The sequence below is a fragment of the Cebus imitator genome, unplaced genomic scaffold (assembly GCF_001604975.1).
Source record: "Cebus imitator isolate Cc_AM_T3 unplaced genomic scaffold, Cebus_imitator-1.0 Scaffold75, whole genome shotgun sequence".
In the NCBI taxonomy this organism is placed as follows: Eukaryota; Metazoa; Chordata; class Mammalia; order Primates; family Cebidae; genus Cebus; species Cebus imitator.
Window position 1 is genome coordinate 3290919 of NW_016107390.1, and position 14739 is coordinate 3305657.

A 14739-nucleotide genomic window follows, 5' to 3' on the forward strand; every position below is an offset into this window, starting at 1 on the left:
AAAAAAAAAAAAAAAAAAAAAAAAAAAAAAGAAAGAAAGAAAGAAAAGAAACCAGGCAGTAAACGAGTAAATAAGAGAGGAGGGGACCAAAGATGTTCAAAAGGTATAAGCACAAAGGTAACCACTAAAACAAAAATACAAATCTTTCTAAATAAAGAAAGGTAATTTTTTAAAGAATCCAGCAAAGAAAGAACAGTAAATATAGAACACCTAAGATAAACTAATATGAGAATTGAGACCACAGATATGTTATATAATTAAATGTGAATGGGCTTAACTCACACAGCAAGACCCAATACATGCTGTGTTCAAGAGAAATACCAGAAGGAAAGAGTGACTCAGAAAGACTAAAAAGCAATGAGAGAAAACCTAGGTGACTTTGGGTTTGGCCACAACTTCTTAAATACATCACAAAAAGCACAAACAAAAAAGCTTTTGATAAACTGGACTTCATTAAAATTAAAAACTTCTGCTCTGTAAAAGTCACTGTTAACAGAATGAAAAGACAAGCAACACATTGGGAGAAGATATTTGCAAAGTTGCTCTTATCTGATAAAAGATTGGCATCTAAAATGCACGCAAAAAACTCTTAAAACAATAAGAAAACAAAAACCCATCTTTAAAAATGGACAAAAGATCTGAACAGAAACCTCACCAAAGATAATACACAGGAGAGAAGGATATGAAAAAACTCCACATCATATGTCCTCAGGGAATTGGAAATTAAAGCAACAAGATACCATGACACACCTATTAGAATGGCAGAAATCCAAAACACGAAAAACGGAAAATGCTGGTGAGGACATGGAGCAACGGCACTGTCACTCATTACTGGTGACAGTGTAAAATGGTCCAGCCATCCTGGAGGACAGTTTGGCAATTTCTTACAAAACTAAACACACTCCTATCATATATCTAGCTATTGTACTTTTTTTGTATTTACCCAAACAAAAACTTGCACATGAATGTTTGTAGCAGCTTTATCTATAATTGCCCAAACTGGGATATCTTTCACTACATGAATGGATAAACCAATGGTACATCCAGACAATGGAATATTACTCAGTGTGAAAATGAAACGAGCTATCAAGCCATGAAAAGACATGGAGGAAACTTAAATGTGTATTGTTAAGTGAAAGAAGCCAGTCTGAAAGGCTCCATACTGTTTGATTCCCACTAAATGACATTCTGGAAAAGGTGAAACTATGGAGACAGTTAAAAGATCAGTGTTATAAGGGGCTGGGGAGAGGGAGGATTGCAAAAGCAGCGCAGAGAGAATTTTTAGGGCAGTGAAACTACTCTGTGTGATACCATAATGGTAGAAGCATGTCTCTAAACTTTTCCCATGCTCACAGAATGTACAACACAAAGAGTGAAAACTAATGTAAATTATGGATTCTAGTTAACAATGATGTATCAATATTGGCTTATCAATTGTATCATATGTAGCACACTAATGCAAGATGTTAGTAATAAGGGAAACTGAGGGGGTTTTCTGGGATCTCTCTGTACTATTTGCCCATTGTTCTATGAACCTAAAACTGCTCTAAAAAAAAAAACTCTCTTAACACTTGAAAAAATTTTTTTTAAGTCATGGACAAAGGTATACCAGGAAAATGTCCTATCCCCCATCAAAAAAAAATCAATATAAGAGCAGGAATTGTGACTCTGATATTAGATAAAGTAGAATTCAAGCCAAAACACATTCAAGATGCAGAACAATGAGAACTCTCCTCTGCGGCTAGTGGGACTGCAAATGGTACACCTACTTCAGACAACAGTTGTGGGCCAGGTGCAGTGGCTCATGCCTGTAATCCCAGCACTTTCAGAGGCCAAGGTGGGAGGATTGCTTGAGCTCAGGAGTTCAAGACCAGCCAGGGCAACATAGCAAGACCTTGTCTCTACTAAAAATAAAATAAAATTAGCTGGGAGTGGTGGTGCATGCCTGTAGTCCCAGCTACTAAGGAGGCTGAGGCAGAAGAATCACCTGAGTCCAGGATTTCAAGGTTGCAGTGAGCCATGTTCGTACCACACAGACCATCCTAGGCAACAGAGTAAGAGTGTATCTGACAGGCCGGGCGCGGTGGCTCACGCCTGTAATCCCAGCACTTTGGGAGGCCGAGGCGGGTGGATCTCGAGGTCAAGAGATCGAGACCATCCTGGTCAACATGGTGAAACCCCGTCTCTACTAAAACTACAAAAAATTAGCTGGGCATGGTGGTGCGTGCCTGTAATCCCAGCTACTCAGGAGGCTGAGGCAGGAGAATTGCCTGAACCCGGGAGGCGGAGGTTGCGGTGAGCCGAGATCGCGCCATTGCACTCCAGCCTGGGCAACAAGAGCGAAACTCCGTCTCAAAAAAAAAAAAGAGTGTATCTGACAAAAAAATAAGAAGAGAAGAGAAGAGAAGAGGGAATGAAAGAAAAAAGAAAAAGGAGAAAACTGTTGTGTAGTTTCTTATTTGATGTAAACATGTCATTGCCTTCTAACACAGTAATCCCCTTCCTAGGTGTGTAACCACAATAAAAATGTATGTCCCCACATAAGTACGTGAATGTTCATAGCAGTTTCATTTGAAATAGCTCTAAATTGGAAATAACTCAAATGGCCATCAATAAGAGAATGAACAAATTGTGGCATATGAATGCAAAGGAATACCCACTCAGCAATAAAAAGAAATGAAGTTCTTATATACGCAACATTATGGATGAATCTGAAAGCACTAAGCCAAATGAGAGAAAACTGACCCCAAAAGGCTATATACAGTATGCTTTCATTTATATGACTATCTAGAAAATGCAAAACTATAGGATCAGGAAATAGATTAGTGGCTGCAAACAGCTAGAGAAGGGGAGGGAGGGCAAAGCATGACTACATAGGCCATGATGAAACCTTTTGGGGTGATGTAAATGTTTTATATCTTTATTATTGTGGTGATGATGCAACTGTATGCATTTTCAAAGGTCATCAAACTATATGCTTAAAAGGCATAAATTTTATATATAATTACCTCAATTAACTTGCCTTTTACAAAAGGAACTAAAGAAATATATAATAATAATATATAAATCTTATCTGGATCTTGATTTACATAAACAAACAGAAAATGACACTTATATGATAACTGGTCATTTGAATACTGACTAGATATTTGATGATATTAAGGAATGATTTTTAGGTGTGCTAATTAGTATTGTAGTCATGGTTTTTTAAAACAACTTTGAGATATAATTCATGTTATATAATTCACTCATTTAAAGTCTACAATTCAATGTTTTTTAGTGTCTTCATGTAGCTCTGCAACTATTACTGTTATCAGTATCAGAACATATTCAACACTCCACAAAAAAAACTCTCACACTCTGGAGGTTACCACCCTAGCCCTATCTCCCAGCCCTAGGCAGGCACTAATTTACTTTCTGTCTCTATACATTTGCCTATTCTGGACATTTCATGTGAATGAAATCATATAATATGCGGTCCTTTGTGAAAAGTTTCCTGCACTTAGTACAGTGTTTTCAAGGCTTATCTATGTTGTAGCACATAAAAGTACTTCATTCATTTTTATTGAGAAGTAATGTTTCATTATATAAATATACTACATTTTATTTATCTTTTTATTAGTTGATGAACATTTTCATTGTTTGCTCTTGGGGCTATCATGAATAATGCTTCTATGAATATTCATGTACTAGTTCTGTGTAGACATTATGTTTTTATTTCTCTTGGTTGTTTACCTAGAAGTGGAATCTGCAAAACATATTGGTAACAACTACGTTTAACTGTTTGAAGAGCTACCAGACCATTTTCCTGCACCATTTGACATTTGACAGCAATGTAAGAGTTCCCATTTCTCTCCATCCTCACTGACACTTGTTATTATCTGTCTTTTTGATTATAGAGTTGTACAGCACAGGCACCGACAGTTCCAAGTGAATACCAGGCAGCATGCTATACAAGTATGTACTGGCTGGATTCTGCCTTCTTTAGAGGGCATTTGAAAATATGGAAGAATGTCTTAGGTTACACAATCCCTGAGGATTGTCATTGCCACTTAGTGTTTGGGAACCAGGGAAGCAAGATGTTCTGCAAAGCAAAGGATAGTTCCATACAATGAAAACGTTTCCTGCTCAAAATTCTAGTGGCATCCTCATTGAGAAACACGGCTGTGGAGCAATCTCAAGTATGAATATTGATAAAAGAATCTTAAAATATTAACAATAGACCCTGAGAACTTACCGAAATACTATTGGTACCATGTGAAATTTTTCCAAAATCCAAGGATGTTACATGTAGTGAATATATTAATATGATTCACTATAACAAGTCTAGGGAGAAAACTCATAAAACTTTTTTCTGTAGACTGTGAAAAGGCATTTCACAATTCACTATAAATATCACTTGTAGTGACTATTTTTTACCATATCCAATAAATTAGGAACCAATGAATACTTAGTTAATTTAATGAAATATATCTCTCTGTGCCCAAAAGGGAGCATCTGTTTAACTGGGAGACGTTAGAAGAAATCTACTGAAGTTAGGAAGAAGATAATGAGATCAACTCTGGAGGCTTACATCATTTTTCATGAATTGGAAGAGTCAATATCATAATGATGCCAGTTACTATGATAACAATATCGGTTCTCTTCAAATGCAATCCCAATCAAAATCTAAGCAGATTTTTGTTCGTGAAAATTAACACCTTATTCTAAAATTTATATAAAAACACAAATAGCCAGAAATAGCCAAAGTAGTCTTGTGGAAGAACAAACTTGATGATTCACAGGACCAGATACGAAGAAGACTCATTAGAAAGCTGTAGCAGTTAAGAGAATGTAGAATTAGCACTAAGACAAATAAGAGAGTTCACAAATCAACTCATCTACATATGGAACACAGGTGACATTAGAAATGTAATAGGGGAACAATGAGTTGTTTAATAGATTCTGGTTCAGTATGTGAAAAAAGTAATGTGAATGCCTATTGCACTATACACAAGGTGGACTCGATAGATTTATGACATATTTTAAAGGTAAAAATATAAGAAATATAAAATAATATTATTAAAAAATTCAATTCAGGGTAAGCAAAGATTTTTATTAAATAAGAGCCCCCAAAGTTTAAATTATAAGGCAAAGGAGGAAGAGTAAAGATTTGGCTCAACAAAAATCAGCTTTCTTTTTCAGTTAAGTATCCATAAATAAAGTTAATAGAAACCAGAAAGAGATAACTGAATGTTTGAGACAAACATTTGATTAATTTTTAGAATGCAATGTAGGTAGCACTGTGTTAGTCAATAAGAAAAAGGCAGAAAATTAAATGAAAAATGGGCAAAGGATATGAACAGGTAATAGAAGGAGAAGCCTGCATAATATGTGAAGAGATGCTCAAAATCATTAGTCATCAGAGAACTGAAAACAACAACAGCAATAACTATTACTGGATAATAATGAGATTGGTAAAAATAGGAAATGTAATAATACCAAATTTTGGTGAAGATGTACATTCAGTGAGAATATAAATTGTAACTGCCATTCTGGAAACAATCTTCCGGAACTTTGTTAAATTAGGTGTCTGTATTTCCCTTGGCCAGGCAACTCTATTTGGCTACATATAGCAGAAAAATGATTGCATAGATACATAAAAGGACTTGTAGAAGACACTCATTGCAGTATTGTCTATGATGGTAAGAAGTTATATGTACAGCAATAGGGGTATATATAAATAAAACATAATTGATTTACACTAGTAATTAAGCAGCAATAAGAAATGAAGTAGAAAGTGTTGAATAACAAAAGTAATACAGAGAATGAGGTCTGTACATCTTGGTTTGTCTAGACAGTTCCAATTTACACCTGTTGTAAATTTATACCTGTTGTATAATTATTAATAGCACTCCCATTCTCAATAGTTTAGGCAATATACTGAATAGTTTTCCTATCTATATAATAACACCACGTTGCAAATAGTAAATCACAGAAACACTCAAAACAACACTATTTTTGCTACATGCAAATTTAAGGACATGGATCAAGGAGGGGACCTACGTGGTAATACATGGGATGAATTAGGGTAATACATGAAAGAAATGAAATGGAACAGTGACAATGACTAAAACTCAATATGATTAACTCTGTTCTCTGCTCCAAAGTTCAAAAAATTTAATACTTAATAATAGTTTATTAAAAATTCAACACTTACAATACTTCTGGTACTAAAAATTCGATAGTCGGGACTCTTACTATAATACCTGTGGAGGAAGAAGCCAAGTATGAATATTAAAACTAATTTATTCTTCAAATATGAGGATTCTCCATGTGGTCAGGGCATACCCAGGCTGCCAGGAGCTTCACCTTCCCGCTTAATTCCTTCCTAGACAGCAGCTCAGGGCTAAAACCGGGCCTGTCAGTGACCGCTAGCCACACCTCTAGATGTGTTAAGGTTTCCTCAGTATCTGAAGACACTAAGATGAGAAGCTAACATTCTTTTCCTTTTTTTTTTTGGTAGGACAAAAACCCTTAAAGAACATTGGCTGTAACTCCTTCACGTATAAAGAGTTAAAATTCTTAAGAAAAATAAAGATTGGAATTTCAAAAACCCAGTTTTTTTTTTTTTTTTTTTTTGAGACAGGGTCTTTCTCTGTCACCCAGGGTGGAGTACAAGTGCAGTGACCTTGGCTCACTGCAGCCTTGACCTCTCAGGTTCAAGTGATCCTCTGGCCTCAGCCTCCTGAATAGCTGGGACTATAGGCACACGCCACCACACCCAGCTAATTTCTGTATTTTTTGGTAGAGGCAGGGTTTTGCCATGTTGCTGCAATGAAGGGTTCTTAATTTCTGTCTGTATGATTCATCTAATGTAGTACTGTCCAATAAAATACAACTCACCTCCTATTAATTAAAAATGTTCAAGTAGCTACTTTAAAAGCACAAGAAGAAATGGGTGAAATTAATTTTAATAATATATTTTATTCAACATGTAATTAGTATAAAATAATTATTAGTGAGATATTTTACATTTTTTTTCATACTAAGTCTTTGAAATCTGGTGTGTACGTTACACTTAAATACATCTCAATTTGGGCTATATTTCAAGTGTCCAAAAGGCACATGAAGCTGGTGACTATCATAAATCATCATCTTACAATTCCTTCACCTTCCATTTGCTTCAAGAATCTATTCCACGTCTACACTGCATATCTAATTGCAATTGAAATTGTTCTATCCCTAAAGTTTTAAGTCAGAGGCCTTTGTTCTGCATGCAGAGGAAGAGTTGCTAGGATATCATTGTGCAATTTCCTTATCAGAATTATACAAGCCTTAATAGCACTCTGAATTCTAATTTTTAACAGAAATCAGTCACCTTTATAATGAAACACATTTTCTGTATAAACAGATCGAATAAAAAACATGTTCATGTATTTTCTATACGCCTATAAATTAAATCTATTGTCATCAAAGGCTTTTTTTGAGTTTGAACCACCTCACACTTCTCATGAATCTAAGATCCCTTTCATTACAGAGAGAAAAATACAAGTGGCAAATTTGGTACTTTAATTTACAAAGTTAAATTATGTAATTTAATAAGATTTGGTAGCTAAATGATAAAATGACCTTTCCCGGCAGGTCTTTTCTCCTCACTGACTCCCTCAACAGCTTCCCACTCCTACTGGGGCTGAGGACAGGGTAGGGAGAGAACAGTAGCTAAAAGAGTCATGTTTAATTTATTAACTTATTCACAGATAACAATGATAATGCCTTTTCATCCTTGATTAATTATGTCTAATATTTAATGTATTATTGTTGGAAACGGATCTAAGAGGCCCATAGGTGTGTGGGGTGTGCAGATCGACATGTGCTATCTTTTCGTGAAAGGGGCACTGTCATCTCACTCTTGGACCACAATGATCCTCTCTCCTCTGGCAAAAGAAGGGTGCAGGAGGGGAAAGGAATGTAGGAATTCATAGGGGCCAGGGTGCCATGGCTCATGGCTCACAGCTCAGGGCCAGTAACTAAGCAGGGAGGCCCAGGAAGGAGGATCACTTAATGAGACCAGCCTGGCCAATATTGTGAGACCCTGTCTCTACCAAATTTTTTTTTTTTAACTTAGCCAATCGTGGTGGCGCGTGCCTGTGGTCCCAGCTATTCAGGAGGCCCAGGTGGGAGAAGCGCTTGAGCCCAGGAGTTCCAGGCTATAGGGACTTATGATGGCGCCACTGCATTGCAGGAGCAAGAGGCTGTCTTTAAAACAAATAGACGTCCCCGCCCTAAGAAACAAAAAAGTGGCCGGGCGCCGTGGCTCACGCCCCTAATCCCAACTCTTTGGGAAGCCGAGGCGGGCGAATCATGAGGTCAGAAGATCGAGACCATCCTGGTCATGGAGAAACCCTGTCTCTACTAAAAGTCTGTAGTCCCAGCTACTCAGGAGGCTGAGGCAGGGGAATCGGTTGAACCTGGGAGACGGAGGCTGTTGTGAGCCAAGATCGTGCCACTGCACTCCAGTCTGGCGACAAGACTCCGTCTCAGTAAAAAGAAAAATATAAAAGATCCCAGAGGGGCTCAGACGTTCTGAGGACAGCAGCATGAAGGTACTGCGACCTTGCTGCAGGAACTCAAAGCGCTAACAGCGTCCCCTCTCGCTCATGAAACACTGTCGGGTGTGAGCGGCGGCACACTGGTGCTGGTGTTCCGGGGGCCCGGAGAGGAGGCGGTGGTCGGCCATCGCGCGCGGTCCCGGGGCGCATCGGGTGGGGAGCGGGAATAGGGCCCCCCTGCCCCGCTGGAGGTACTGCCTGCACAGTCGCTCGCCTGCGGCTGGCGTCTCTCTACCTCCAAACGGCCAAGCCACAGCAGCTCAGCCACGACAGCAGCACTGCCACCCCCCGGGCTGACATGGCGCCTGCTCGGCCTCCGCCAACCGCCTGGGCCACTTCCGTCCAGGCCTCGCGCCTTCCCCGCGCGCGTGCGCCGGGCCGGTTCCTGAAGGCTCTTGGGTCCTGGGGCCGCCGGCAGGGCGGCCGGGCCTGAGCACCAGCGAGGGAGAAGTGTGCGCATGCGCGCGCGCCTCTACCTGGGCTCCCTAGAGGTCAGAAAGCAGCTGGAGTGCGAGCCTGTATACCAGATTTTAGGAAACGCAGAACCAAGATTTCCAGCAGCGAGATTGCAAACACACTTAGAAAAATCCGAGTTGTTAATTAAAAAAACAAAAAAAGAGAGAAAAAAAAAAAAGAAAAAGAAAAATCCAAGTTGCCTGAATGAAGGTAAAACTTTTAAGGTAGTCTTTTAGCCCAAATCTTCATGTGATTGTGTATAGACGCTACAATAGCAAATACATATCTGGCAGTGCTTTCCAGGGAGCAGGCACGCCATAGTGATTTTTTGTTGTTGTTGTTTTTGTTTGTTTTTGAGACAGAGTTTCACTCTGTTGCCCAGGCTGGAGTGCTGTGGCAAGATCTTGGCTCACTGCAACCTCTGCCTCCCGCGTTCAAGAGATTCTCCTGCCTCGGCCTCCTGAGTGGCTGGGGTTACAGGCGTGTGCCACCAGACCCAGCTAATTTTTGCATTTTTAGTAGAGACAGTGTTTCACCATGTTGCCCAGGCTGGTCTTGAACTCCTGGCCTCAAGTGATCCACCCACCTCAGCCCCCGAAAGTGCTGGGATTACAGGCATGAGCCACCAAATCTGGCCAGGCACACCATAAATGATTTTTTTTTTAATTTATTCATTGCAGAAGACCAGAGTTTTAGTATTACTCAAATCAGTCTCCCAAGCACCTGAGCAATCAGGGAGCAGAGTTTTTAAGGATAATTTGCTGGGTTGGGGGAAAGCCAGTCAGCCAGGAGTGCTGACTGGTCAGGGATGAAATCAGAGGGAGTAGAAGCTGTCTAAGTCACTTCCTGGGTGGGGACCATAAGATCCAAGCCAGTTTATTAATCTGGGTGGTGCCAGCTGACCCATTGAATGCAGGGTCTGCAAAATCTCTCAAGCACTGATCTTAGGAGCAGTTTAGAGAGGCTCAGAATGTTGTAACCTCCAGCCTCATGACTCCTAACTCACAATTTCTAATCTTGTAGCTGATGTTAGTCCTACATGGGCAATCTAGTCCCTAGGCAAGAAGGAGGCCTGCTTTGGGAAAGGGCTGTTACCATATTTATTTAAACTATAAACTAATTTTCTCCCAAAGTTGGTTCAACCTATGCCCAGGAATGAACAAGGACAGCATTGAGGTTAGAAGCAAGATGGAGACTGTTAAGTTAGATCTCTTTCACTGTCTCAGTCATAATTTTGCAAAGGCAGTTCAATCCCTCCCTTTGGGTTTTATAACATCTTAATCTTAAGGTGTAGGCTATGAAGATGGGACAAGGCCGTTGATGACTCTGGCTTCTTCCTACTGACAGGGGACATAATGGGAATGGGAGTGAACCCCAAGGTCAGAAGGATGGAACCACTTTGCAATTGTCTGAGTGGACTCATGCAGGCCTGGTTGAGTTTCCAAGGCTTGCATGGCAAAAACATCAGTACTCTCATCTACAGTTTTACTACAGTGTTTAAGTGAACAGTCTGCTCTAGGTAAATAATGAGTTCTAAGATGAGGAGTACAATTCCCAATTTTAAAAGCAAAGATTTGACAGCATTAGTTTGGGGACTTCTAACCCACAAATAATTTAGTAGTTAGTCTAAACTGCAGAAAAAACCTCAAGAACAGCTAACAACGATGTACTATAGTTTTTCTTTTGAAGGGTAATTTTTCTCTCTCCAGTCTCCATTCTTATAAAAACAAATCATGGTAGAACTGATTTGTTTATAAAATAAACTTTAGTCTTACTGTACTTGGCCTGATTATTTGCATAAAGTGAAGCAAGAATAATTATTTTTCACTTAGGCTTTTTAAATTGGCTTTGATAGAACTCTGTTCCATGAAGAATCTCAGAGAAGACTTTTTAAAAGCCAAGCCCAGCCATGGGCTTGTACCCTCAAATACCTCTGAGTCGGTATTTGAAAATTTCTTTCCTCTTGAGGTCCCAAGATAACTTGAGGTTCCTGGGCTTGTTACAAAGTGACATTTTTTACTCACCACAGATCAGGAACCTTGTACAGGGTCTCTGTGTGGGCAAGGTATGAGGCCAGATTCCCCAATGGGCTTTAACTGGCTTTATGAGTCAACTTTGACACTTTAAAGGAAGCATGCCATTTCAATCAAAGCCTTGGTAAAATAACTAGTTTCTCCAATTGTGTCCAGTTACAAAAGAAAACAGATTCTTATTGCACTTATGCAATCAACTACACTGCCTTAAATTGAGAATATTCACAAACAGTTTCCAAATTCTGGAGAAATCAGGTAGATAGAAACAAATATGCTCTAAATTTTGTTCACAGGAGTATATTTTATTCACTTGTTAGAAGTTGCAAATAGCTCTAAAGAAATAAGTTCTCTTGACTCTAAAGGCAAAAGGTTTAAATAAACTCTCCATGACAGTCCTAGAAGTTTGGTTTTTTCCCTCCATTTCAATAGCACGATTTTTAAAGTTATCTGAGACCTACACTCAGAGTCCTATATAACTGTCCTATATAACTTTTCAAAAGACATATAAAAGTCCTATATAACTGTCCTATGTAAGTTTTCAAAAGACCTATAAAAGTCCTATATAACTTTTCAAAAGACTTGTAAACTGCCTTTTGAAGAGGACCAAAGCAAGACAAAATGTCTGTGGATGACAAAAGTCTATAGCCACTATTAAAGCTACAACTGACTAGGAATTTTGGTTACTTCTGTGGCATACAACAATTTTACATAACCATTATAATTATGAGTAATGTATACTAAATTATATCAACATTATTGAAATTTCCCGTAATTTTGGAACACATACCAATAACATATTTATACAAATACAGTCCAGAGAAAAACCAAACACCATTCACTTTTCTATTTGAAAGTTTTTTCTAATGTCACAATTTCCCGGAGTTATTAATCAGAAACTTGCCTTTAAAAGTACCTGCTAAATTTTATAGCTGATTATAAAATCATCTTTTAAAGAGGACCAAAGAGAGAAAATAATTGTCTGTGGATGACAAAAACATTTTAGGGCAGCCACAATTAAAGGAACCATTGACAAAGAAATTTACCTCTGTGGCGCACTGTAATTCAGCATAATAATTATAATTATTACTGATAACATATCCTAAGTTATATTCGAATTATAGCAGTTTTACATAATTTTGGAACATATACACATAACACATTTGCACAAATATAGACCAAAGAAAACCAAACACGATTTTATATTTGACAATGCTTCCTGTCTGATTTTTGTACCAAATAAGCCATATATCATTTTTGGACTTTAGAGGACCTAATATCTAAAATATTATGTTAGAAAGAGACATCATTTATAATTTGATTTTGGAAAGTTTGTCAAATATCAAAGGTTTAAAACACTGGATATCAGGAAATAGAATCTCAGGTCAACCTAAATCATTCATTTGGCCAAACTGATAACTCCAAAAAAATTTTTTAAAAAAGAAAAACTTTTACTATGATAGAGGAGACTTAGCTTTCCAAACAAGACCCAATGAAGATAGCGTGAAGCCAACTTAATCTGTCTCTTCTCTTTCTCTTCCTTTTTTTGCCTGGCATTAAAACAAAACCCTTTCATTATCTTTTAATGTTACATAAAAATTGTCATCAAAAGAGAAAACAAATTTCATGTTTGCACTAGTGCATCTTTAATGTTAAAGCTAGTTTTTTAAATAAAATTTTACATCCCTATCCAGTTTTAATTAGTTTAACTATAAGGTAAGATTTTCATAAACTTTTTAGAACCCTTTACAATTTTCCATCAAGCAGCAGATCGGTTTTCTAAGGAAACCCTGTTATTCAGACACATGGGCCCAGATTCTGGCCCCACATTAAGTATGATTTTGATGTTTTAATCTACGGAAAAAAGCTAAATAATTTCTTTTAGATCTTAGCCAACTTGTTAATACCCACAGAATTTTTTACAAGATCAACCATTTACAAACCCTTTTCACTTTGCTTAAACCTTCCGTTTTGTTCCCTTACTCTTTTAGGTTAAGACATCTTTAAAACTCTCTGAACTAGACAAAATTACATTCCCTTTAACAGGAGCCATATTCTTATACCTTCCTATAATCTTTTCCCAGAAACATGTTCCCTACACTACCTTGTATGTAAAACTGTTTCTCCAGCAATCTCAATTTCAGGTTACAATGTTAACTCTTAGCAACTTTCATTTTTAGTGAAAAACCTGATAAGTAAGTGAGTTTAATTATATGCTAGGGGTAGAGCCTAGGACATTAGACAGACGTGAAGATAAAGCCTGACTCTTCTCAGCATAGCTAGTGGGCATGGCTGTCATGTCCCCAGGCTTTATCTATAATGCTCCAAAGTAAGTACATCCAACGATTTTCAAAAGTTAAGGAAATAGTTTGACTTTAAAGCATTTAGTAAATTTGATATCCGACCTTAATTTAGAGCAAATGTCTATATTTTCAAGACATTTTATTTTACCAACCATCTTTAAAACTGTCTTTATTTCCAAAAGATTACTAAAGTCATGTGAATAAAAGGCATTAAAGCTTCTGTTTTTCTGACAAAATATGTGATGTAAGTGCTCATTTTTTCAAAGCCAATTAATCAGAGCTCTGTTGTATATAAACATCACACACACACACAAAACACATATAAATTCAGACAGAAGATTCAACACTTAGAATATTTTTCATTTGCCAGTTTCTTAATTGGATGACTGGCTTCAGGGTGGAGCGGCTGGAGGAACAGGGCTAGGAAAGCATGCATTTCTAGGGCCAAATAAACAGCAAATAAGCAGCTGAAGTCAAAGACAGATTCCCAAAATTAAGGGTGCCATTTTATACTGCATCCTGGATCCCAAAAGGAGGGAAATACTTCGAAAGAAGACAGTGCCGTGCTTTTACTAACTATGCCTTTCATTGAACGGCAACCCAAAGCCAATCAGTTCATTTGTAATTAGACCATCCCCAATGGGAGTCTCATCTCTCCATGGGGGGTGGGGATGTTCCCATATCTTCCAGGTGGCCAAAGCATGCTTCTCTGATCCAAGTGTGCAAAGAGTCAAGTCTGCCTCCATAACTATTAGCCATTCCCTAAAGTATATTTCCTATCTAGTTGTTACACACCAAACTCTCTCATAATGAGAAGTAATTTCTAATACCCCTAAAACTCAAAACTGTCAGATAACATAATGCAAAACAGAACAGAGCCTTTGATTTTGAGAGGGAGCTATCTGCTTTTAATTCCTGCAGTTTCATGAGGAAAACAGAGCTTTTTCGAAAACAGGGTCTGGGGTGCCTCCTGTTTATCCCAAGGAGTCCCAGGCTACCAGAAGTAATCTCAGGGCCTCTCGTGTGTGCATTAAGATTGGTAAGACTTTTTGTCTGTGGAGAAAAATATTCAGTTGACTGAGAAGGAAAAAAGATCTTTTTCCAGAAAAACAAGATCCAAGAGGAGATAACCATAAAGGCCTTTTAAATATACCTATGGCTTGTTTATCCACTTTTAATTAAGCTGACTTTTAACCATAGTGCTCTTTAAAAAAAAAAATTCTTAAAACGTTTTTTTTATTATCCAACTTTACCACACCAAGCGGCCAATATTTTTGGTTTTTGAATTTTATCACAGATAACTTCCCACATGAAATTAATAAGTTTTAACTAAGATTTATAACTTAGCCATGGACACAC

The 14739-nt window shown here is 37.9% G+C and overlaps 1 protein-coding gene across 1 annotated transcript in view; it reads right to left on the minus strand.

Moving 5' to 3' along the window:
• CATSPERE (catsper channel auxiliary subunit epsilon) overlaps positions 1–8969 on the minus strand; it is a 163265-nt gene extending 154296 nt beyond the window's left edge. Inside the window, exons 1-2 of the mRNA XM_017531963.2 lie at positions 8827–8969; positions 6200–6248 (exon numbers count right to left, since the gene is read on the minus strand). Coding sequence (XP_017387452.1) covers positions 6200–6248; positions 8827–8891 — 114 coding nt within the window. The 5' untranslated portion in view covers positions 8892–8969. The remainder of the gene's footprint in view (positions 1–6199; positions 6249–8826) is intronic.
• Positions 8970–14739: the final 5770 nt, after the last annotated feature.